Below are 25,415 nucleotides of genomic sequence, written 5' to 3'. Positions count from 1 at the left end.
TTTTAACGTGTCATATGTTTAAATATCATATTTTGACTTAAGAAATATAGCAATAGTGCCATTGTAATAAATTTACTCACAGGTTTCGATTAAATCATAAAATTATTTTCATTTCCGTACGCCGAATCCAGGCTTTATTCTACGTTTTCCGGATAAATGACGTTACGCCATCACTTCCGGTTTATCAAACGTGCAGAACTACCTTAAGGAGGTTAAGAAACAAGTTTCAATTCATCCATACTAGTAATATCTTCTCATCTAAACACGTCTCCAGTTTATGAGAAAGCCTTAAACTTTTCCTTTATAATGTTTGAATAGAAACATCAAAATTTAAGATTGGTGTAAGAATTCCTCCTTTCTGCATAAAATGGATATTATTTTCCTGGTAAACACATAAACAAAAGTTCATACATTCATATTTAAATTATCCATTTTAAGCTTTCATGATCAGAGATTATTTTCATCCGACCTTGACCTGTCACTTTTGACCTTGAACTTCTCCTCCAACCTTGACTAGCACAATCCTTTTGTATTTACAATACATCACAGCACTAGTTTTATATCATTTCATTTATCTCCAGTTATATGCGAGACAAAAATGCACTTCTCCTGTCCTTCACAAAAATGTTCATATCAAATTGCACTTTTTGACCTTTCAAGGTCATTTCAAAGCAGCAGACGTCAAAAAGCTGCGTATTATTTCACATCAGTCATTTCTGATTGCAGAATGATTTTTAACCTTGACCATATTTGGGTCACCACGTGACTTTTGTTCAGCAGTTAACCTGAATGATAGAACTATAAATAGTCGCCATTTATATTTTCATTCAGCCAGATCAAATTCCAACATAGCATCCAGTTCATCAGTTAGGCCTTGTAGCATATTGTCAATTTCACTAAGAACATCTCCTGAACGTTGCTTCTGGCCAGCTACAACTTGCCTGAAAAAGAAATACAGAGGTAAACTAGAAAATGCTTTTGTAAAAAAGCGCATGTCTCCCCCAATGCAAAGTCCTATAGGCAAGAAGTCAATAAGGGTCAGGAGCGAAAGTCAAAGAGACACTGATGGTTGGCTGCAATAGGGATCATCAACACTCTTGGCCTAGTGGTTCTCAAGTCACTGTTCAGGCCCCTGTGACCTTGACCTTTGATCAAGTGACCTCAAAATAAATAGGGGTCATCTACTCTGCATGTCCAATCATCCTATTAAGTTTCAACATTGTAGGTCAAGTGGTTCTCAAGTTATTTCCAAAAAATGATTTTACATGAACAGGCCACTGTGACCTTGACCTTTAATAGACTGACCCCAAAATCAATAGGGATCATCTACTCTGCATGTTCAATCATCCTATGAAGTTTCAACATTCTGGGTCAAGTGGTTCTCAGTTATTGATCGGAACTGGTTATCAATGTTCAGGCCCCTGTGACCTTGACCTTTAACGTGAGTGACCCCAAAAACAATAGGGGTCATTTAGTCTGCATGAACAATCATCCTATGAAGTTTCAACATTCTGGGTCGAGAGGTTCTCAAGTTATTGATTGGGAAAAGGTTTTCCATGTTCAGGCCCTGTGGCCTTGACCTTTAACAGAGTGACCCTAAAATCGTTAGGGGTCATCTACTCTGCATGACCAATCATCCTATTAAGTTTCATCATTCTGGGTCAAGTGGTTCTCAAGTTACTGACGGGAAATGGTTTTCCATGTTCAGGCCCCTGTGACCTTGACCTTTCACAGAGTGACCCCAAAATCGTTAGGGGTCATCTACTCTGCATGACCAATCATCCTATTAAGTTTCAACATTCTGGGTCAAGTGGTTCTCAAGTTACTGACTGGAAATGGTTTTCAATGTTCAGGCCCCTGTGACCTTGACCTTTAATGGAGTGACCCCAAAATCAATAGGGGTCATCTACTCTTTATGACCAATCTTCCTATGAAGATTCAACATTCTGGGTCAAGTGGTTCTCTAGTTATTGATCGGAAATGGTTTTCCATGTTCAGGCCCCTGTGACCTTGACCTTTCACAGAGTGACCCCAAAATCAATAGGGGTCATCTACTGTTCATGACCAATCATCCTATGAAGTTTCAACATCCTGGGTCAAGTGGTTCTCTAGTTATTGATCGGAAATGGTTTTCAATGTTCAGGCCCCTGTGACCTTGACCTTTGACGGAGTGACCCCAAAAACAATAGGGGTCGTCTACTCCAGCAGCCCTACAACCCTTTGAAGTTTGAAGGTTCTAGGTCAAATGGTTCTCCAGTTATTGCTCGGAAATGAAGTGTGACGGAAGGACGGACGGACGGACAGGGCAAAAACAATATGTCTCCTAGGGGAGACATAAATATATGTAGGGGCAAAAGGTCACATAATTCATATATGAAAGAAATCAAAGGTCAAACAAATAATTACAACACGTACATTAGTCAACACATATTTCATGTATTGCAATACGTAGATCTTTAATTGCGTCTGCCTTGATGAAACATATTTAAATACTTGTAGACATAGTACTTAAACTAAAATTGCCAGTGCCAAACATATGTCATCTCAGATCCTTATGGCTATTACTGTTTGCTATTCAGCCAGTATCTTTTTGGTAAGTACCCCTTTTAACAGTTAATGGTACTGTCCAAACTGGAAGATGGACAAGTTCAATAAAGAAATTTAGCAGGGTAAGATCTTGTCAGTCTAATTATAGTGACCAAGAAACTGTGCTACCATATCTGATCCATTGTTTTACTATTTTAGACATATCAAAATCAAAACAATATAACAGAAGTGTGTTTTAATTTGAATCAGTTGTATAATACACTAAACAAGAGCACCGCCTTGCGGGTGCTGACGCTCATCTGATTTTTTTTGTGTAATAGAAATATTGTCCTACCCATGATTTTCTAAGTCTAAAAAGGGCCATCATTCTTGCAAAAAGCAGGATAGAGTTATGTTTCTTGATGTACAGTGTCCACTTATGATGGTGAAAAACTGTTGCAAGTTTTAAAGCAATAGCTTTGATAGTTTATGAGAAAAGTTGACTTAAACATAATACTCAACCAAGAAAATGATTTTCTAAGTCCAAAAGGGGCAATAATTATTGCAAAAAGCAGGATGGAGTTACGCTGCTTGCTGTACAGGGTCAGCTTATGATGGTGAACAAGTGTTGCAAGTTTCAAAGCAATAGCTTTGATAGTTTAAGAGAAAAAGTTGACCTAAACATAAAACTTAACCAAGAAATCCGATATTTTCTAAGTCCAAAAGGGGCCATAAATCTAGCAAAAAGCAGGAGGGAGTTATGTTTCTTGCTGTACAGGGTCAACTTATGATGGTGAACAAGTGTTGCAAGTTTTAAAGCAATAGCTTTGATAGTTTAGGATAAAAGCTGACCTAAACATAAAACTTAACCAAGAAAACTGATTTTCTAAGTCCAAAAGGGGCAATAAATCTTGCAAAAAGCAAGATGGAGTTATGTTTCTTGATGTACAGGGTCTGCTTATGATGGTAAACAAGTATTCCAAGTTTCAAAGCAATAGCTTTGATAGTTTGGGAGAAAAGTTGACCTAAACATAAAACTTAACCAAGAAATCTGATATTTTCTAAGTACAAAAGGGGCCATAAATCTTGCAAAAAGCAAGATGGAGTTATGTTTCTTGCTATACAGGGTCAGCTTATGATGGTGAACAAGTATTCCAAGTTTCGAAGCAATAGCTTTGATAGTTTAGGAGAAAAGCTGACCTAAACATAAAACTTAACCAGGCAACGCCGACGCAGACGCCGACGCCGACAACCGCTCAAGTGATGACAATAACTCATCATTTTTTTTCAAAAAATCAGATGAGCTAAAAATGCACAAGGGCCACAGCTTCTTGAAATAATTTCTTGGTAAATATTGCCTTTTTAGTCATGTTTAAATTAATTAAAACATGTTTTTTGGAAAAGCTTTATTTTTAGAATAGTGTTGTGATACTGTAAAGTATTCTTATTTTTGGCACAAATTTTCACTTGTCTACGGGCAAATGGGATGAAAAATCTACTTGTCCGTTGGCAAAAAAGCCCATGTCGGACATAGGAATTCCACACCGCTGCTTTTGCTATATCTAATTTCCTAAATGTTGACATTACGATGATCATTCAGAAACATACTCACCCTTTAGCTTGTGGTTTTGGAGACACTGCTGGTTTTACTGCAGGTTTCTGGGGAACAGACGGACGCACTAACTCTGCAAATTAAAAGAAATATTTGTTTGTATTTTAAAAAATATCAACAGCAATGGAAAAATACGTAAAATTAGATGCACATCCAAAATGCAGCGAAATTTATCGGTTTCGAACCAAGGAACAATTTACTGAACATAACCTTGAAGATTCTATGGTTTCTGGACTTGAGTGAAAAGTAAAATTCTTTTTTGTTAGGCCTAATTTCATGAAATCACGCAACCCAAACATCTACAAAAAGTAGTCCCTTACAAATGATAATGATTTCACATTATATACAATAGACACACATCTGTTCAGATGCACAAGCGGTAATCAGATTTACTCAAGTGAGTGGGAAAGAATTATGCCAAATTTGATAGGATTTCATGGTAGGGGGCAAATGCAAGCTAAATTTATCAAAATTTCACACTGGTTTTCAAGTGGATTAAAATTAACAACATCAGCATTTTAACAAAAATTATGACACATGTTATGAAAGAGATTTATACATTTTCGACAGAAAGTGTAAATAACTAATAAAATTTAATGAAATGCAACTTTGAAGCAAAAAGTTCAAAGGGATTGCAGATTAAAAGCTTTTAAAAGGTTCTGAATTAGAAATAATTACTCATAATGTTGAGTGGTTATATTCCATGTTTCACATGCATTCTCACATTACCATCTGCATTAAAAACATATTATTTCAATGTTTACAAAATGAAAAACGTGACCTACTTAATTCTAAACGACGCTTTATACTTACTAACAACTACGAACACTTCCCCAAACATGTTAACAAAATGTATATTTTATGTTAGACTGAGATGAAGTTTATCAGTAACACAAGGGTCTTTTATAGTGGAGTATGAAGACCAGTCTCAATCCCCAGCACCAGACTGACCAATGGTAAGGCTGCATTTTGTGACTGGTATACAAATTCAAGTTTTTTACTTTCTTTTTAATGAATCTTATCTGAATAAGCTTCATTTTCCAATGACTAGATGCTGTAAACTTGTACAAATACTATATAATTAGAAGACAGAAACCTAAAGATTCCCTTGAAAGACAGTAGACATAAGGGTTAAACTGTACCCACCTTTTGAACTATTCTTTGGTGCAGACTGAGCCCCAGGTACAAAACTTGCTGTAACACTGGCATTGTACTGTTGCTGCGGCTTCTGTTGTTGATTCTGTGCCAGTTTTTGTTGCTGCACTGCAAGTCGCTCCTGTTCAGTCACCTGCTGCTGCTGTTGACTGTGGCTTCTGTTGTTGCTGCAGCTGACCACTTCCTTGTTGATTTGGTTTTGGCAGCAACTTTGGCTGCTGTAATTTTTGCACAGTTTGTTGCTGCGGTTTCGCTAACTTATTTGGTGTCCGTTTAATTGTATCGGTATTGTCATTAAAAGCTTGATCACTTGTCTCCTCAGCATGTGATGCCGAACTACCATCGTCCAATATCATGACTAGAGATGGTTTAGATTGCTGAGCCCTTTGTTTTATTGTGCCAACATTTTCATTTGCAAACGGTAAAGTGTTTGAGTCTAAACTGGATGTGGAGGAACTTAGATTTAATTCTCCTTTTCCACTTCCAGTCGAGTCTTTTCTCTGTTTTTCTGATTCATTAATTTTACCACTTGATTCTTTGGTAATATTTGCACTATCTGAGTTTTGTTGAACACAATTTTGAGCATTTTGTATATTTTCACCATTTTTGTCCTGAACACTGTCTTGTGAGATGACTGCACTAGACTGGCTTACTGTAACTATACTATCCCCAGACTGATTCTGTGACTGAGACTCAGTTTTGGCTTGACGCAGTTTAACACCAAATGCACTTTCAACACCATTTGATGTCGGACTTGCACTTGATGAACTCTCCCGTTTCAGTCTTTGCTGTAACATATACTCCCCTGAACTAGTTTTATCAGATTTTCCTAACAAACCATAATTTGAAATTTTTGGTTCAATTATCTCCATGGCAACTGGTGGTGCCGCAGGTAAATCTTCATTGTCTGAACTAAGATTATCACCAGCACTATTTTCCTCACTTTTCTTTCCAAAACGTTCTGAAAGACTTTGAACACAATTTACAAATGCCTGTGCTTGAGGGGAGGATATCTGAGGTTTCTGTTGAATAGGGGGCGGGGACAACACAGAGGTTATACCTGGGCTTGCAGAAGTTGTTACATTTTGACTCGGACTAACTGTTCCATTTTTGTTTGTAGTTTCAGTATGACGTAACGAAGCATTCCGTTTTGGTGGTGGAGGCGGAGCCTTTTTAGCCCTGCCCCCTGGTGAATTCTGTTGTGAGCTCCTGGGTGAGCCACTTTGCTGATACGCATACGTGAACTGTGTTGACACATGTAAAGGACTGACTGGCCCTGTTGGGACTTGATGCATCGACATTGGAGGATAATTCACGTAATTGCTCACAGTTCTTGGTGTACCTGTCTGCGGGGTATCATATATATTTTCCGAGGTCCTTCGTTTCAAACTACCATTTGTGGCAAGGGGATACTTAAACCCTTCAAGATTTTTAACAGGGCTTTTATATCCATCATTATTCTTTTCAGCCTCATGTTTTTCAATATCAATTATATCAGGCGAACCTTCTCGGCTAGGCTGCTTTGATTTAGCAACAATCATAGCTACAGGTTTCGGCTTGGCTGCAACAACAGGTGCCACAGGATGTGCCCCTGCCATGGGTGAACTGGACATTTGGTAGTTGTCATCACCTGTGGGCGTGTTCTCCCTGTCAGAATAATCGGAGGTCCTGTCAGGGGGCGCATGAAATGACTGACACATTTTCTGATGAGGACCACTTTCTTTGCCCTCAGCCATTCCATTAGGAGCTGACTGAGACATTGACCTTTTGACCTTTATAGGCACAACAGCAGGAGGTTTCTGCTGCATGTTACTTGTATTAGCATACTCCGACTCCAAAGGCTGACTTAAAGACTTCATTTCTCCGCCGCTGCTATTGGTACTCAGACTATCTCCAGACGATGACCGCCGTGGCTTCAAGTATGGTGGAAGCTCATTATACTGGGGTGGAGCTGGTGGCGGGGGTGATGATCGCTCTCCCGACCACCGTATACTGGCCATAGGGGGTTCAAGAACTTCTGTAGCCTCACGACCATCTACTGTCGACAATCTCTTTGTACCCGACAATATCCTCTTCAATCTGTCTATAGCCAACATTATCTTTTTCTGATGGCCTGAAATTATACAATAATTATACAATTAGTTAGCAGTCCGACACCTGTCATAAAGTTCTTTTATAAACTTTATAATTATTTACAAAAAACAAAATCCAATTTCCTCACAATAAGAATCAATTTAGTTTCGTAACTACTTCCTTATCGCTTGTCTAGACACTGCAACACAGATAATCAAAACATCAAATAACTTGTCATCAGCTTTTTTGTCTTCAACAAACATCAGGAAAATAATTTGAAGAGGCATCATTCTTTGTACTACTTTAATATAAAAGACATCAGTGTATCTTCAGTTTTAACGTTTTTGTTTTGTTTTTAACATGTGTGGGTCCATTGTCATTTAACAAATCTGGGAAGGACAAAATACTTCAGATTTAGTGCCTTCTGTAAATTTACCGCAGAGAATACTGTCATATCCAGGAACTGGACTTGCAGCTTCTTGTATGGCAGTCTTATACACTACACACTGTCAGAGCTGAACCTGCAGGCTGGACCCTAATCATAATGCTTGAAATCCATTAATCTTTGCCTACAAGTCAAACTGTCGGCCATCTTGAAATACATCTATGACATATTTTCCATCTATAAATAGCGCCATTAATACTGACAATTTTATAAAAGGACGGAAACTGTGTTACTTCCAATGTAAATCAATTTAGAAGCTTTCAAGTTCAAAAGGATAATATTGTAAGGGCACACCTGGGAGACCTTTCTGATATGGAAATAAATTGATACTTTATATAGAAACCAATGGGGATATAAAACAAAACATCTCCATAGACTACGGTAGTTGTGTGTTACATTAAAAATTTCAATTTCACTTTGTGAACTAATTAACAAGCAGCTGATCTGAGGTATTCCATCCATAAATGGAAACCTCCTCTTCAATTGCCATTAAAAGTGTGTAGATGTTTTAGACCCATATATTTCATCAGTGTCAATGCCCAAGTGGTTATGTCGTTGCATTAATAATTTAACATGTATCTAGGGTGTGGGTCTGAACCACACTACACCAAAACAAAAACAGAGTTGCTTGGTTTTCACTGGATTACATTAAAAAGTATCTATTAAGGTTTATACAGTTTATAAATGATTTTAAAGTATTTAAAAAGAAATAGTCATTACACAAAGTGTATTGTTTTGGTTTGGTGATTTTTGAAACTATGGGTGTGGATGATAGCTGGGTTATATTTGGAAACTGACTTGGTGAAAATTACAACTATTTTGGAAATATATGTGACTACACACACATGCTTTAAATATACAGTTGAAAATAGGTATCTCAAATTCCAAGGGATTGAGCATTTTACTTCAAGATAACAGAAACTCGACTTAAAATTATATTTGTCTTCGGGATTTGAAAATGTCTTTGAGATAGCCCAAATTTTGAGATAAGCGATTTTGAGATTTGAGAGTTTTGATATATAGTTTGTAAGGGTTCTAAATATTGCTTATTTTGGAAGGAATAAAGAATGAAGAAGCACACATCTATATAACCTTTCTCTCTCTTCATGGAAGCACAAATGTCTACACACCTTTATTGACCAGTCTAGGTACTGTGACTTAATGAGATTCCCTACAAAATGGACTGATTTAATGACCATTTTTATGAAACATTAAGTAACAATAAAACATATCTATGACTATTAGAACAGCTGATACCATACCTAATCTCTGAATTCCAATTTCTTCTAGGTCTTCCCACATGATGTCAGTTACATAGTCAATGTTATCATAGCCCTGATTGGCTAATGTGTTGTAATACTGCTCCAAATTCAACATTCTCAGCCAATCATAGAGGTCGTTCTAAAAATAAAAAATGTAACTTCTTTGAAAACAACTTTCTAAGAAAATTTCAAAACATTCTTAGAATACTGTCATTTAAGCTAAGTTACTGTTCCCATGTACAGGCAACTAAAATTGAAGTTTACCTATTATTACATGACTCCTAATATTATATTATCTTGTCTATAAATTGTGCTATATGACAGGTCTACATTCAAACATGTTTATTGGGCTAAAAAGTAAAAAAAAAATCAATGATAAAAACTGTGGATCAAACAGTACATCCTTTAAGTCACAAGTCTGAAGATCTATTCCTGAACCATGGTGCCATCATAATTTCCAATTCCTGTGCAATTTACCATTTAATAAAGAATCAAACAAATCAGATCTGACAAATCAATCTTGAGTACCTCTTCTAAGTTAATTACATGATTTTATCATAAAATAATATTCTTTACTTACCGGTTTAAAGTCTGGTATGCCATCATGTATATTGAGCCTGGCAATCTCTGACTTTAACTTCTTCCTGTGACCCGGCTTTGATATGCCAATGGCTGTGAGATCCTATAACAGAACAGAGTAATTCATAATATTATAGTCATTAGTTTATGAGAAAATGAGTAATCAATTTTGTTATGAAAAGTTGATTACCAACCATTTCAACAGAAATAAAGAGTTTTAACCCTTATCCTGCTACATTTCTATAACAGACTTGTCCATCTTTCAATTTGGACGTACCATTAACTGTGCTTACCAAAAAGATACTGACTGAATAGCAAACAGTGCAGATCATGATCAGACTGCATGGATGTGCAGGTTGATCTTGATCTGCACTGGTCACAAAGGCAGAATAAATCATGTCCAGCACGGTAAGGGGGCAGTAAACTGTTTTATTAATGTTTTTTAAAGAATATATTAAATGCATGATTGCTGTTTTTAATGGAAGAGGGGAGCCGTGTGTGTGTGTGTTTGTGTGTGTGGTGTATGCATGCATGCATGTAGTAGGATGGGAGGAGGTCTCCAAGTGGTTAAGGTTATCGGCTTGGCAATGCTTGCCTCTCAAATATATAACGCCCCTGCATGGCTGAAATAATGCCAAGTGTTCACTTGCGTCATCCTGAATAAAAACAGCTTTAAAGAGTACATAATCAAACCCTGTGACTTCCGAATTATTTCTTTTTACAAGCCTGATTATTTATGTACTTTCATTTTCAATCTTTTTTACAAGGTTATTTCTTACTCAGAGTGATAAATAAATCTGAGATCCTGGTATATGTTTACACTTATAGATAGTAACGATTATCAGCCAACTTTAAAATATACAAATTTATCTCAACTTGAATATAGATAAAATCACATCCCAACTTCCGAGTGACAAAAATAGCTCTTTTATCGAGCATAAATAATGAAATAGGAAATGAATAATTGGTTAAAATGTTCATATCCCACAAGGGAATATCCTAGATACAGACTTAGTTAATCATCTGTCAGGTTGAGAGAAAATTAGATTTGCATAATTAAATGTTTTAATCAAGTTTTTTCATTCCAAGGAAGATCAGTATTGCATCAAAACAAGGCTATAACTACTGTCTGTTTCACCTTTTCTGTAACAAAGTTTTTGCACAGATTCCTCTTTGAATAGGAGGCAATACCACTCTTTTCAAATGAACAAACAAAGTATGCATTGGACATCAATGTTAGCATTAAAATAATTCTATCTTTTGTAAAATCGCCACTCTAAACATCTGTTTCAGTCTGGAACTGAACTCGTGACCTTCAGTATCATACATTTTTGCTTTCCTACTTACTTTCCATGAAAAGTGCTCTATAGACCTAACAGGACAAACTAGATTTTAAGAAAATTTACAAAATATCTAAGATACAGCAACAATTTAGTTTTATTACCTGAGGAGTCATGTGTGTGATTGTCGGCATGTCATACCCCGCCGTCAGAAAATTCTGGTAATATTCTTCATAGTTGAGATCCCTCAGCCAGGCCCGCAGCACTTCATGGTCCTGAAATTATAAACATCGTTACATTTACTGACAATTTTGTAACATATAACACCTTTTTACCAAATACCCTTAAGTTAACTTCAATGACTTTGATGTAAACCTGACTGGTAGAACTACCTTGGTAACAATTGTAAACAATGAAAGCAGGAATGAAAGTGGTACAGTGGAGCCACACAACACCAAAAAATGAATGAGCCGTGCCATGAGAAAACCAACATAGTGGCTTTGCGACCAGCATGGATCCAGACCAGACCAAAAAATAAATGTAGAAACACTCTCATCCAAATAACTAGAAGTTTAGACCTAAGAGGTTTACTGTTTAAGAAGAGTTAACTCTAACAGAAAGAATTTTATTCCATACCAAAACATTAGTTCAGTTTGGAGGGTTTGCCCTTTTCATGGGGGTTCTGGTTTAATAGAGTTTCTACTGAAAAAAATATTTTCACTAATTTACAGCAACAACTTCAGCATTACTGTTCTGTCTCGATTTGTCATCAAAACATTACAAGACTGTTAGCAATATGCAAGAATACGGAACTTGAAAACCGCACTAAATATTATTGGTATTCCTGTCTTGAAAAAAACTTGGCGCTACAGGGAGCCAAATGGTAGATGATAATTCCCTTTCAAACTACAATTTAGATTAAGGAGAAAATGGAATAATATCTATACCAGTTATTGAAAGGTAGATTCATCATTTACCACTACTGTAGCTTACTTGCCGAGAACCAATGAAAATTGATTGATGTCCTAGAATGTTACAGTAGTTACTTCACTGAGATAAATATCAGTTTGTCTGTAATGTAAATTCTAGAATAATCTTGCACTTATTGTATGTCAAAAACAAAACTATTACAGGTTATTTGTCTATCGATTTTCCTCCTGCCGTCTGATTTTCTGATCTTTTACAGGAAGTGAAAAGCAGTAAACACTGCACATTACACAGTACCAGGGTTATCATACAGCTTATATGGCACAGACAAAATCCAGTCACAATTATGTGACAAAGCTGGTAATAATAATTTTGTCAGAGAATTATGCGTCAGTATAGTTAAGGTTGCAAGTTTCTAAATCAAACCAAATTCCACATTGTAGAAATTTTTTTTTGATCCGAACATGCAGAACTACATTAACCTTTAGCTTGCAGGTGGCAAGTGGTTTTACCTTTGCGGCCAGTGCAGACGGAATGTGCAGGCTGATCTTGGTCTGCACTGTTTGCTATTCAGTCAGTAAATTTTCAGTGAACACCCCTTTGAATAATAAGTGATATTGCCCATATTGAATGATGGACCAGTCCATTTTAGAAATATAGCAGGGTAAAGGTTAAAATACAGAGACTGAACCAAAATAATGACAACAACTCCTCTTTCCCTTTGTTTCAATTTCCCAGACTAGTTTTCAAGTTAAAGTGAATTACAGAAGTCATAAAAATCTTCCTTTAATATCTACTGCCAATTATGCCCAATTAACATCAACCTTTATATCTACCTACTTGTAAAAGGCAGACCTGTTTCATTTTCTGAGCAATGCAATTTTCAAGACCTACAGTAAAAATAGTCTTGTATTTTGTGCCCCTAAAAACCTGACCATTCATTTTCCTCCGCCTTATTTGAAGCCTGTGACTCATCTCCTGTCCCCGTTTAATAAGACATTGTTGCATTAAACCATCAAGTGTCTCCATACAATGTCTAGACATTCTATTGTTTTAATTACAGTGAAGATGGGAGGCATTAATCCCTGATCCACAGTATTACCATTATAAGGCTTTACAGTATGGCTTTAATGCATAAAATCAATGTAATATTGAGCCAAGGGATGGTTGTCTGTCAATTTCCGCATTGTTTGCGAAAATGCTGACGACCAAACAGGTCAATTAGTATGGCTTTTTTTGTTTGTAATATAATCCTTAGAGATTTGACCTTTTGTTTTTTTGGCTGTTGGCAATGAATTGATGCATAATTCTGGGTGATTCCAGAGGAAAAAAGATATGAGATAAACAAATACATTGCCATTCTCACAAATATTCCTGCTTCTTATAGCTGGACTGACATGTAACAAATTTAAAATCAATTTTGTATGCATCACAGTATGGTAAAGATATTGTTTACTTATTTATTTGGGTTTTATGGCACACCAACACAGAATAGGTTAGGTAAAGATATTGATCAAACATAAAAATCCTATTCTGGTTCATGAGCTACAACTTGCACCAGAGACACAAGTTAATGTGGCAAATGTTTAAAAACAGTTTTTCTAAAATCCTTCTTTTTTGTGCATGTAAAAGACCTTCTAGGGCTTTGACTGCTGTGTGACCTTGACCTTCAGTTAGGAACTTTTGATATTCTCCCAAAATCTATTTCTAATCATCCTACATAGAGATTTGATATAAAATCAGTACCCCTGAGTCGAGCAAAAGATACAGAAATATAGAAGCAATTTAATCCTTACCCTGCTAAATTTCTAAAATGGACTGCTCTGTCATTCAATTTGGGCAATACCACTTATTATTCGAAGGGGTGTTTACTGAAAATTTACTGACTAAATTGCGAACAGTGCAGACCATGATTAGACTGCACAGAAGTGCAGGCTGATCTTGGTCTGCACTGGTCGCAAAGGTAGGCTCACTTGCCGTCAGCAGGCTAAAGGTTAAGAAGCTTTCTGACACTAAATTGCAAACATATAAATGACATGCACCATCAAATGATATGTCCATCTGATCATATACTAGCAGGGCAGTGACCAAGGCCTTCTGCTAAGAAACCTCAGAATCATGAGGAGTCTGATGCAAATGTTCTTTTTGTACAGTCACTGTGATCTTAACCTTTGACCTCAAAATCATTTTGGGTCATTCAATGTCCACTACCAGTAAAACTGCTCAATCTGAGGATTATAGGTCAAGGGTTCTAACCTTATTAAATGGCACAGTCACTTTGACTTTGACCCAATGACTTCAAAATCAATTGGAGTCATGTATTACACATGACTGATGTGCTTCCTGCTAAGTTTGAGGATTATAAGTCATGGCTTTCTAAAGATTCTCAGCATACTGGTACTGATGATAAACCCGGACAGAGGATAAAGTCGACCACCTTGGAAATATTCAATTGTAATCGGTTATTTATAAAATTGAACTCACCATCTAATAGTTTCCACTTACAACACTAACTGGTGTAAATAAAAACAAAATAATTGGTAAATATTCTGTATAAATAAATGACTTACATTTATCTGTATAAAAAATATTTATCCAAAATTATTGGGGAAGAGGGTGTTTTTTGTGCATGCTCACTGTCGCTACATGAAGGCCTGACATTGGGTCACTTTTCATTACTTGATCAGGAATGACTGTTGCAGCTTTTTGGGGAAAGTTTCAATATAATACTACGAAGAAAATTTTGTAAATTACAAAGTGGTCCAATTTATCATCAGTCAACCTTTGCACAGTCCCCATTTTACAAACCCCTTTCAGGGCCTCACTTCGTGTGAGTTTGCTAACTAAATATAAATTTGAATTGTGTAAAGTTTTCAGCAAATGTTAAGCTTTATTTTGATACCAACCATTGATTACAAATTGCAGAAATAAAAAAGTTACTGGTAAAAAACCTCATTTTCTGTTCTGGTTTATCATCAGTACCAGTAAATGTTTTTTGTACTTAAAGTCAATGTGACCTTGACCTTAGCTGTATTGACTTCAAATTCAAAATGGGGCCATCCACTTCCCATAAAAATATTGTTAAGTTACTGAGAAGAAATAAAATTGCATCACATAATACATCCCTTTCGGTGTGTTAAAAGAGCTTGTTTAACCCAATCCTTCACATTTAAAAACAAATTGAAGCATTACCGGAACACCAGCTTGGAAAAGCTCCGCCACGTTGATCTGACTAGAGTACCCGCTCTCCTCGAGTCGATCTAGACTGCCCACACTGGAGCTCGATGTACTGTGGTAGCTCTGTCGTGATGAGACACCACTCTCATAACTGGTACCAGACAATCTGTACTGGTTATTCACCTGAACATTGACATAGTTGTGGTGAACCTGAAATACATAAAAAGAGATCTTAAAAAGCAAATAGATAGTAAACTATACAATCTGTGAGGAAATTACTCTTTCAGGTGTAGTTCTTCCTGATTCAAACCTCAAATAGTAGCACACATTAATGTCAAAAAGACTGATATGAGAAATGTAAGAAATTATGAAAATGCACTAAATATCTTTACCATTCATATTTAATCACACTTCCCAAAGAAATTATATTTTCTGCTTAAGGTATTATAATGAAAATATAACGAAAGCATTATTAAAAAAAAAAAATGCTCGACATTGTCAATTAAACACAGGATCAGAAGGTGCAAATAGTATTTCCATTCTAGAAAGTTCTCAGAAAACTTAACTTGAACTGATAACTTAAACTAATACTCTACTAGTAACATTACACAACAAATTTTCAATACCAATTAAGGCACTGCCGGAATAACTACCTCAAGTCAATGGTCAGTCAACATAGAGCCATGTGTCCAAAAGTGAAACACCCCTCAAAGATCTATCAAGTGAAATGCCCGCACATGACAGTTCAATCAACCTCGTTATCGCAGCAAACAAAGTAAATGGTCAACAAACATTTCCCGCTGATGCTATCCTAACAAGAAAATTACCTATAAAACCAGAATCATGTACCAAACCAATCTAAAAATTTGACAAATTTCCAAAATTTTGCTGACCATCTCCTGACTTAACTGTGAATAGCAACAAAATTTCTTTGCTGACTAAAATGCATTACAAAAACATCAGTTCCACTGCTCAAAGAATGAATACCATGTCCTCTGTATCTTATTATTTTATTAAAGTTATCACATTCCATTCAATTTTTTTTTCTCAATGACACCACAGTTACTTCACATTTTGATTTATCACCCTTCTTTATATTACAAATGAGCAAATTTAATCAATTCACCCTCTTTAAATAGAAATTCATCAATACCTAACCTTTCTAAGGCAGGAAAACAATCCCGGCACTTGTAATCCTTCCCACTATCTTTTATCCTAAACTCAGGGTCCAGTTTCAGCAATGTCAATATTTTTTTTATATTCTATCCAGGACGCACACAATAGCACTTGAGATTTTTACGATAACTCTTGAAAAAAAATGGCTGAACATCGGTATCTTTTATTATTAAAGTAAATGGAACTAGGTTAACAGCTCTTAATGCAGGGACTACTTTATTTCAGAGCCATCGGAATTGCAAGAAATATTTCTATGGAGATTTAGAAAAATGCTCAACATTAGAACTATATTTCCTCGGAGATTTCAAAAATGCTCATTTGTATATTCCGTTTTTCTGTTATATTACTTAAGGTTTGCAGAACTTTCAACATTCTTGGAGTGTTTTGAATAGCTGCTCATACTGTCAGCCGCTGTCTATTTCATATCAATTAGTTTGTTGCCTTTTTTTTACGGTAGCTGTTAGTGCAATAATTATCGTCACAATGCAACATGAACTGTCTCAGACTGAGTTTATTTAACAGACGAAGATGTTTTCATTTTCTCGTAAACTGTAAATTGTCACAGAAAATGGACATAAAGGCGGGTTTTTCACATAGTTTGCACTTTCTCGCATCAGATTTATGACTACAAGTCCTTACAAACAACAGGGTACTCCAATTATGATGCAATCTTATCGCACAAAATCCAGAAGTGGCGGAAAAAAATATACACAGTCTGACAAAACTGATTTCCCATGATGCTTCTTGCTAATCATAATCAGAATTCTTAAACCTGTTTCCTGAAGACTTGCGCTTCTTTACTTCTTTACGGTCCTTAAAATTCCCCTCCTCCAAGTTTCTGAAAACTGTCGAATTCCACCCTTGAATAAACAAATTTACCTGTTTCAAGCTAACGAATTTCTACATTTATACACCATTTTGTTTAATTCCAGCACTTTAGTGTAATTATCTAGCAAAAAACAGAAAACAAAGAAGAAACTGACGTCTGCTTCAATTTTCTAGGAACATGCAACTTGTATGTACTGTTAGGAGAGACATGCTATGCTTGATATAGCCTTAGCAATGGAATAGCTGTGAAAACATGCTATCAATGATCAATATCTTCGATGATTGCTCCAGGGTCAACTTTTCCCATTACAATCTATAATATATATTACATAAAGAGTTTAAAAATTGACTTAAATTGGTTTTGGATTTTTTTTTTGCAGAAACTGACTGTTTAGGTACTTAATCAACACATATAACAAAAATTTGTAATTAGTATCGTGGTATAATATTATATTCTCTCTATATGATTTACTTGCATGAAAATAAATACTCGTGAATGTGATGTTTTGTTTTTTAAAAATAGTCCTACATACTTCCAATGTTAATCAAATATTCTACCTTAAGTTTTCAAACTAGTTCTAGTTTATTTATTGTGAATTTATTTACTGGTCAAAACGTATTTATTCTACTCCGAATTTTTACTTACTGCGAGTCGAATGCAAAATAATTTTCTCTCTACTCCAGTACATATATTGAGCACTAAATTATGTTTACTTGATGACTTATTACGGACCTACAAGTAATTCTGAATAATGAATGATCCCTTTTTTGCCAAAGTAAGCACAGTAACAAATATACAAGGGAGAAATCATTAATCCATCTCCAACATTTACTGAACTAAATTTGCCTGAGGAATTATTTATGAAGGAACATTTAAACCCTTGGAATGCAATGATGCAAGGTTTAAAAGACCAATGTAACACAATTAAGGATATTGGAAGATTAATTAATGAGAATGGGAGGGAGAAAGCCCCATAATAAGATTACAGCAAGTTGCATTTACATGTCCCCCGAGGAGACCTACACCAAATATCCATTACAGGAGTCTGATAAATACAATTCATATAGCCAAAACAAGCTTTAGCTATCTCTCTAAGGTGTAGACCCAAAGACTTCCTCTTTCATGCAAAGATTATCATACCAGTTGTGTCTGTTAAATTTGTTTGCTTTTTTTTTTTGTCTGTTTTTTTTTCTTTCTTCATCCATTCAGCATAAGTAATCAGTTCAAAAAGTCCTGACTTAAACAAAATATTGAAGGCCATCTTTAACATAGAGGTACACCAAGCATCTGCAGTACTCCATACATGACCGAGGTACCAAGTTTTCTGTCTGTATCACCTATGGCTCTTAACCCAACATACCTATATTCTCTGCGACCCATCTACCAGAAAAAGTCATATGATGATAACTTACGGTTATGAGAATAACCATAACCAAAGCCCTCACCCCTGATCATAGCATAGGATATCCATAGCTCTTCCAAAACTTACAAAAAATATTATATGAACAAACAACAAAACAACAAACCCAAACACAAACATATAAGGTAAAAACTGTCTAGTTACAGAGGAGGGAATATCAAACAAGACAAATATTGTATAATTATAATTGATGTTCAATTTGAAATTGTAGTGAATTGCTCCCAGTAAACCGTTCCTGAATGCCAAAATGTCTATAATCTGTCCCTTAAGTCTCTTTTTCCTTACGGCTGTATCTGGTCAATATGCCATCTTGAATCATCATTTGTCATTTACTTACAGTAAACCACCATCGACTGTGACCATTTTTATGTAGATGGCGCCACTAGAACTGCAGTTTGTTGTAAAGCAGTATATATTTAATATATACACATATAACTTTACTTACTAGGAAAATCAAAGGTTCAAGTTTATTGAAATTTATACTAGATCGATTGTTACAAAAAACTTAATAAATAACTCTTTCATGACTTCTGCACATCTTTAACCTTATACCGGGTAAGGAGACCTATCACAGGATGCTGTCTTGTTGTTCAGGCCAGTAGCAAGTGTGTGAAATAGAACAGCAAGCCTTGATAATACTGTTTGACCCACCTGATCTGTAATGTTTTTTCATGCATTGCAACTTTATTTGCAAAATTCAGAAACGGTTAATCAAGTTCACTTTTCACAGGGGTACTGGCTTCACAACATGCATTTTTCCTAACGTCCACCAACCTGTTCCTCTGTAAATAACATCTATTTACGAGGTACAACTTGATGTATACATTATTAACAAATCATGCTTTCAGCAACTCATTATTTCCCTCTAACACAAGCATTAAAAGTTAAGACTTTCAAAATTCCCCAATCTTAAAAACAGAACTATTTCATTACAGGAACCACAAGACAGTTTTATTAATGCTATCTTCCTTCTCTTTTTTCCTCTTCATGTAAATTTAATCAGTCCATGAAATTCCATCCATATTGCATCACAGACGACCATGTAGTTTTATATCCACTGGCAAATATTTGAATACAAACTGAACAAATTTTTACATTAGGCTGTAATTTCGAGAACGTCAAATAATTCAGTAATATTCAATCATGATTAAAAAATATTCCATGTAGTATTCCCGATAATTTACAAATGAGAAGTGTTGTAACAGATTTTATCACACTACAACAAATATTTGAACGTTTCTTGATTAAAAATAGCTAATAAAAACATTTATGCCCCCTCATCCCCCCCCACAACACAGTCAAACAGAAAAAAACATAAAATCCTATTTCAATAGAAATATTTCAAGAAACAAAATCCATATATTCCAATAGAAAACAACTTTACAGCACCCTTGGTAAAGCCTAAATCCGAACTGTACATCAAAGAATGTAAAACAGTTATATCACTTATAAAAAATTCATAGTAAAATGATAAAAACTTGTCTTTTGCCTCAGTGACATACATACAAAATGTACTTTCATTTGAGAGGGTTCATCATGTTTTTCCCGACTTACATCTTGTACAAATACGAAACATACATCAAATACCATGTACCTATATTAAAGATAAATTTCTGACAAAATCACGAAAACCCTCCGAAATGTAAATCCGGACATTATTTTCACCATATAGACTGTCAATTTACACTGGTCTAAAAAGCAACCAGCAGGTTGCAGACTAACATCTAATAAATATTCAATCTCACAGTCCATTGATTTACAAAAAACATCCTCATCAAAGACTGAATTTCATGCATTGTCAATCAACCTACTTCACTTTCAAAAGCACCTGCATATGTAATCAGCTGCACCATGAATTACGTGAAATCAAATATACAAGGGAAAAGCAGTGAAAAATCAGTTACTGCGAGATATGCACAGACAGCTAACATGTGTTGTTTTTCTACTTTCTTGTTGTTTTTTTCTTGAGAATGTCTGGACGTGATTCAAAAGAAAACTGAAACTGAGAAAGAACTGCAGATTTTAAAAAAAAATCAAGAGGCTATCATATTAAATCATGACTTGATTATACTCCATCATGGTAACTCATACCACATGAAATTTGTATTTCAAATCATTTTGACTTCAAAAGGATTTTTTAGAATCTAATGCATGCATGGAGTCTATGTGTTTTTTTTTTATGGCTTTGCATTCTGAACATGCTGCCAATATGTAGTACTTATAATATAACCTTCATTACCATTCTGGACACGATTCAATTCTGCCTTTTTGACCAGTATAGATCATGATCAGCCTGCACATCCATGCAGTCTGATTATGATCTGCACTGTTCGCTATTCAGCCATGCAGTCTGATCATGATCTGCACTGTTCACTATTCAGCTAGTATCTTTTTGGTAAGCACCCCTTTTAACAGCTTATGGTACAGTCCAAATTGGAAGATGGACAAGCTCATTATAGAAATTTAGCAGGGTAAGGGTTAATATCATGTTCACATACATCACTTGGACCAGTGATTGAAATGTCAGTGAATTATAATGAATTCTAACACGATCAGATTCATTTTCCTATTAAACAAAGAAGGCTGAAAACAATGAATTATTATACAACAATTAACTGTTCTGACGGCACAATTATTACGTCATAGCGTCAAACGGCATAGCGGCGCACTGGAAAAGAAACCAATTGAAAACGGGCCAATATTTAATGAATGCCATCAAGGATGTACTTTAAAGTCTTTGGTAACGTGTTAGAATTGAAATAATATATCTCATTTAGTGATTTGCTCTTGAATAAAATCATTGTTTGTCGTTTAGATGCGTATTATTATGTCACTCGGGCTGCACCCTCGTGATATAATTCCTTCGCATCTGAACTCCAAACAATGATTTATTCAAGAGCAAATCACTAAATGAGATATATTATTTCTTAAATAACCCTCTACTCAAAACCACATTTGTATAACCCTCTACTCAAAACCACATTTGGAAAGTAGATTTTTTAAAGCCAGTAAGCAACCTAGCCAGAACAGTATTCTACAAAGACACCCACACTTACCTATAATAATGCCGAGAGCCATATCTAGTCTGAAAAAAGCTGGAATGTCTCCATATGACCTAACAACAACCCTCACTAACAAGAAAGGTACAAACTTCCAAAAAAATCTAGATCCAAATTACTCTAAGCAACTTTTGCAATAAGAGTTATACTTCTGAGTATATAACTCACTTCTAAGCCACAGAATATACTCTATTCTACTATATTATAATCACTTACAATATATCTGTATGTACTGTCAATTCCAATTTGCAAAATGACAAATTTATCTTAATTGAAATCCACGATTTTGCATGTTCTGTTGCTAAAATAGCAAAAATTTCTTTAGCTTATTCTACATTATCCGTTACAATTATCCAAAAATTATATTTTCCAATTCGTAAGACCTTGTTTTTTATTACCGTACCGCCTTCTGAAATAATTCCGAATCAGCACAAAACCTGCAACTGAGAAACTTTCCGGAGACGCGAATTTGGCACTTATAATGACTCCAAACTCATATCTTCCAATAAACTATCAAAAGTTCCAATCAAGGCATCTAATAAAAGACGCCACTTGTCAAATGCAAAATACAAACGTATACTGAACCCATAGAAATGGAGGAACAATTACTCTAGAATGATATTGATTAAGTAAAACTATCACAGATATCTTGACGATATTGGTAAAGAAAGTTTTCCTATTGGAAATCACTTGTGAAAAGTAATGGACACTATATTTCCTGACATAATTCATATATCAAATGAATATGACATCAGTAATTAATGGGATATTTTAAGATAAAATTTCATGTTGTAGGAGGTAGGCATTTCAGTCTTTCCATACTTCGTTCACCATGAAGCTGTATGTTTCATTGTTTTTTTAATCTATGTCAACTTGACGAAAAATTTAATGAAAAAAAGTTTTGAACTGAGATCTATATATATGTACACTGAAACATCGCTCACTCTCGAGCCACAATGGATCAAACACAAGGTCTCACTCAAGCAATTTATGTGGTCTACGGCCGTTTTCCTTACAATTTCTGTTTGGTCTGCTCAAAATCCTGGATAACTTGAGAATTTGGCTCTTTCTCTTGCAACTTCAAGTAATCAGCTTTTTAATGTATAACTCAATTTTTTAAAACCATGCCAAATGAACTCAGTATGTCTAAGCAAGAACTATGATAACTTTTATGCAGAAAAACACACATTTCCCTTTTATACATATAACATTACATACCAATTTTAGTGGAATTTTATGCCATGCTCTATCAGTCTTATAATCAGCGCTTCTTTTTGACAATTTCCATGCTAAATTAGTTCAAATATCAACAAACACCCACTCATCAGAAATATTATTTACACAGTAAATCTTTGGACACAGACTCTATCTTTGTCATACTAATGGACTTGGAAATTGATGCCATTTCTTATGCATTTATTCCATCATTTGGTCTTTGTGCATTACAATAGCAGAAAAATCTATAGGACATATTGCTTGATGAATATCAAAGATATTGTCTGTTACATATTTTCAATGCTAAATAAATATCACAGATATTGTCTGTTTAACATGTTTTCAGTGTTCAATGAATATTAAAGATATTGTCTTTCACATATTTTCAGTGTTCAATGAATATCAAAGATATTGTCTATTACATTTTTTCAGTGCTCAATGAATATTAAAGCTATTGTCTATCACATATTTTCAGTGTTCAATGAATATCAAAGATATTGTCTATTACATTTTTTCAGTGCTCAATGAATATTAAAGCTATTGTCTTTCACATATTTTCAGTGCTCAATGAATATCAAAGATATTGTCTATTACATGTTGAATATCAAAGATATTGTCTTTCACATATTTTCAGTGCTCAATGAATATCAAAGATATTGTCTACTACATGTTGAATATCAAAGATATTGTCTTTCACATATTTTCAATTCTTTATGAATATCAAGGATATTGTCTTTCACTTGTTTTCAATTCTGAACAAATATCAAATACATTGTCTACTTTGTTTTCAGTGCTCTTTGAATATCAGATATTGTAACTTTTCATGTTTTGAATGCTCTATGAATATCAAAAATAGTCTGTTCCATGTTTTGAATGTTCTATGAATATCAAAGACATAGTCTACATCATGTTTTCAGTGCTCTGTGAATATCAAAGATATTATACAGTTATTGACTTAATTGTTTCGGTCAATATATGTTTTTACTGACCTGTATAAATGATATTGACCGAGGATGCAGTCCGAAGTCAATATCATTTTTATAGGTCCGTAAAAACATACTGACCGAAACATAAGTCTATAATTGTTATATTATATGCCCATCTCAAATGCACTCATTTGACTGGCTCATATTTCATACATATAAGAAAAAGTGATATTTTGCGGGTCATATCGCTTTTTGCAGACCCGCGCATACACCCCTTTCGACCAATCAAATGAACGCATTTGAGAAGGGTATATAATGTTACCTGTTACATGTTTTCAGAAGCAAATGAATATCAAAGACATTTCCAATGCTTTTATATTATGAACGATAAATATCAAATAGATTGTCTGTTCCATGTTTTCAATGTTATAGATAAAGTACTGCCAGTTTAATTCTTTTCAAAACCTTTTTGATATCAAATGCATTTTCAATATACAGTGCGTACAATACTTAATTGAGATATAAAAGTTGCCAATGAAAATCATTGCTTAATGTTTTCTTTATATCTGAATTAAAAAATATGTAAGTTCTGGTGAGGTATAACGTAAATGTAATTAAAATATCAAGAAAGCACAGAGGGTGGAAATAAATAATGGAAAAAAAATGCTGGACTTCATAATTTAAGGAAATGTCCAGAAGAAAAACAAAATATTACTTTCAGGGGATCATAAAAACCCAAGCAGACAATTAAAACACCAACATCAACTGGAAACCTACCAAAAGTGACAGTTTATTATTTCATTTCAATGATATTTTCTGATATAAAACATTCCCCAGACAAATATATTCTTGTGCCAGAACAAATATCCAATGTTCCAGGTGACTTCATAATATCTTCCATACTGTGATAATTGTCTGCAGAATATTCAACAAGTTTAGGTCTGTAAAAAGTAACATTGCTTTAAGCTCTTATAGTTCTTCTGCAGTGGTATTGCAGAAATGCTTGAAAAAACACTGCAAGGGATAAAATATATTTCTGTGGTAATATATTCTTGTAGAAATTCACTTTTCTATTTTACTAAGCTATTATAAACTCACTATGCTTATTCGAACTTGGTAACATAAAACACATAATAGTGTATCAACTCGGTCTCTCACCTTTGGATCTAGGTAGTTTGCGGACAGACCACGCCCGCTGTCACTGCTGGCGGCACTATTCCGGTTACTTCCTGCTGGACTAGAGGACCTCATGTCCCAAGAGTTCTGGTACGCCGGTTCCACATTATCCACATAGCAATGTTCACCAATATGGTTCACAATCACCTTCCCATTCAAATTCTGAAAATATACAATACATGTAGGTGATTACAAAATTTGGTTTGAGTGCAAGACAGGGCAAATGTAAAACCACACAGTGTGCTTGCATGCGAGTATATCTGAAACAAATGTAGTCCAATTTTATATTAATCTTATATATCTAATATCTAATGAAATGAAAGCAAAAGGTATTGAATAATCCATTACAGTCCAAAACTAGCAGATCTAGAAGACATTCAGGTATGGCTATACTATAGGGCAGCTGAAGTGGATCACTCCAAGGACCTTAAGAAGTTGGTGGATCAATGTGGCAACAAGACTAAAGGATCATCTAAGACCAGAGGCGAACACTTTGCCACATAGCATAGTTAAAGACAATCTTAAGATTAATAACAAAAGTAGCGAATCTGTCCAAGTCCTCAATAATATAGTAAGAC

General features: G+C 35.0%; 1 protein-coding gene across 1 annotated transcript in view; it reads right to left on the bottom strand.

The window, feature by feature from the left end:
- Positions 1–208: 208 nt before the first annotated feature.
- Positions 209–25,415, bottom strand: part of LOC123562450 (caskin-2-like) — a 65,190-nt gene continuing 39,983 nt past the window's right edge. The window contains 9 exon segments of the mRNA XM_053537530.1: positions 209–941; positions 4,139–4,211; positions 5,285–5,443; positions 5,445–7,406; positions 9,074–9,212; positions 9,654–9,755; positions 11,097–11,207; positions 15,052–15,246; positions 24,820–24,999. Of these exon segments, the coding sequence (XP_053393505.1) occupies positions 824–941; positions 4,139–4,211; positions 5,285–5,443; positions 5,445–7,406; positions 9,074–9,212; positions 9,654–9,755; positions 11,097–11,207; positions 15,052–15,246; positions 24,820–24,999 (3,039 nt within the window). The 3' untranslated portion in view covers positions 209–823.

The sequence above is a fragment of the Mercenaria mercenaria genome, chromosome 2 (genome assembly GCF_021730395.1).
Source record: "Mercenaria mercenaria strain notata chromosome 2, MADL_Memer_1, whole genome shotgun sequence".
Lineage (NCBI taxonomy): Eukaryota > Metazoa > Mollusca > Bivalvia > Venerida > Veneridae > Mercenaria > Mercenaria mercenaria.
Note: the sequence above shows the minus strand (reverse complement) of the source record. Positions and strands in the feature narration are given on the sequence as shown.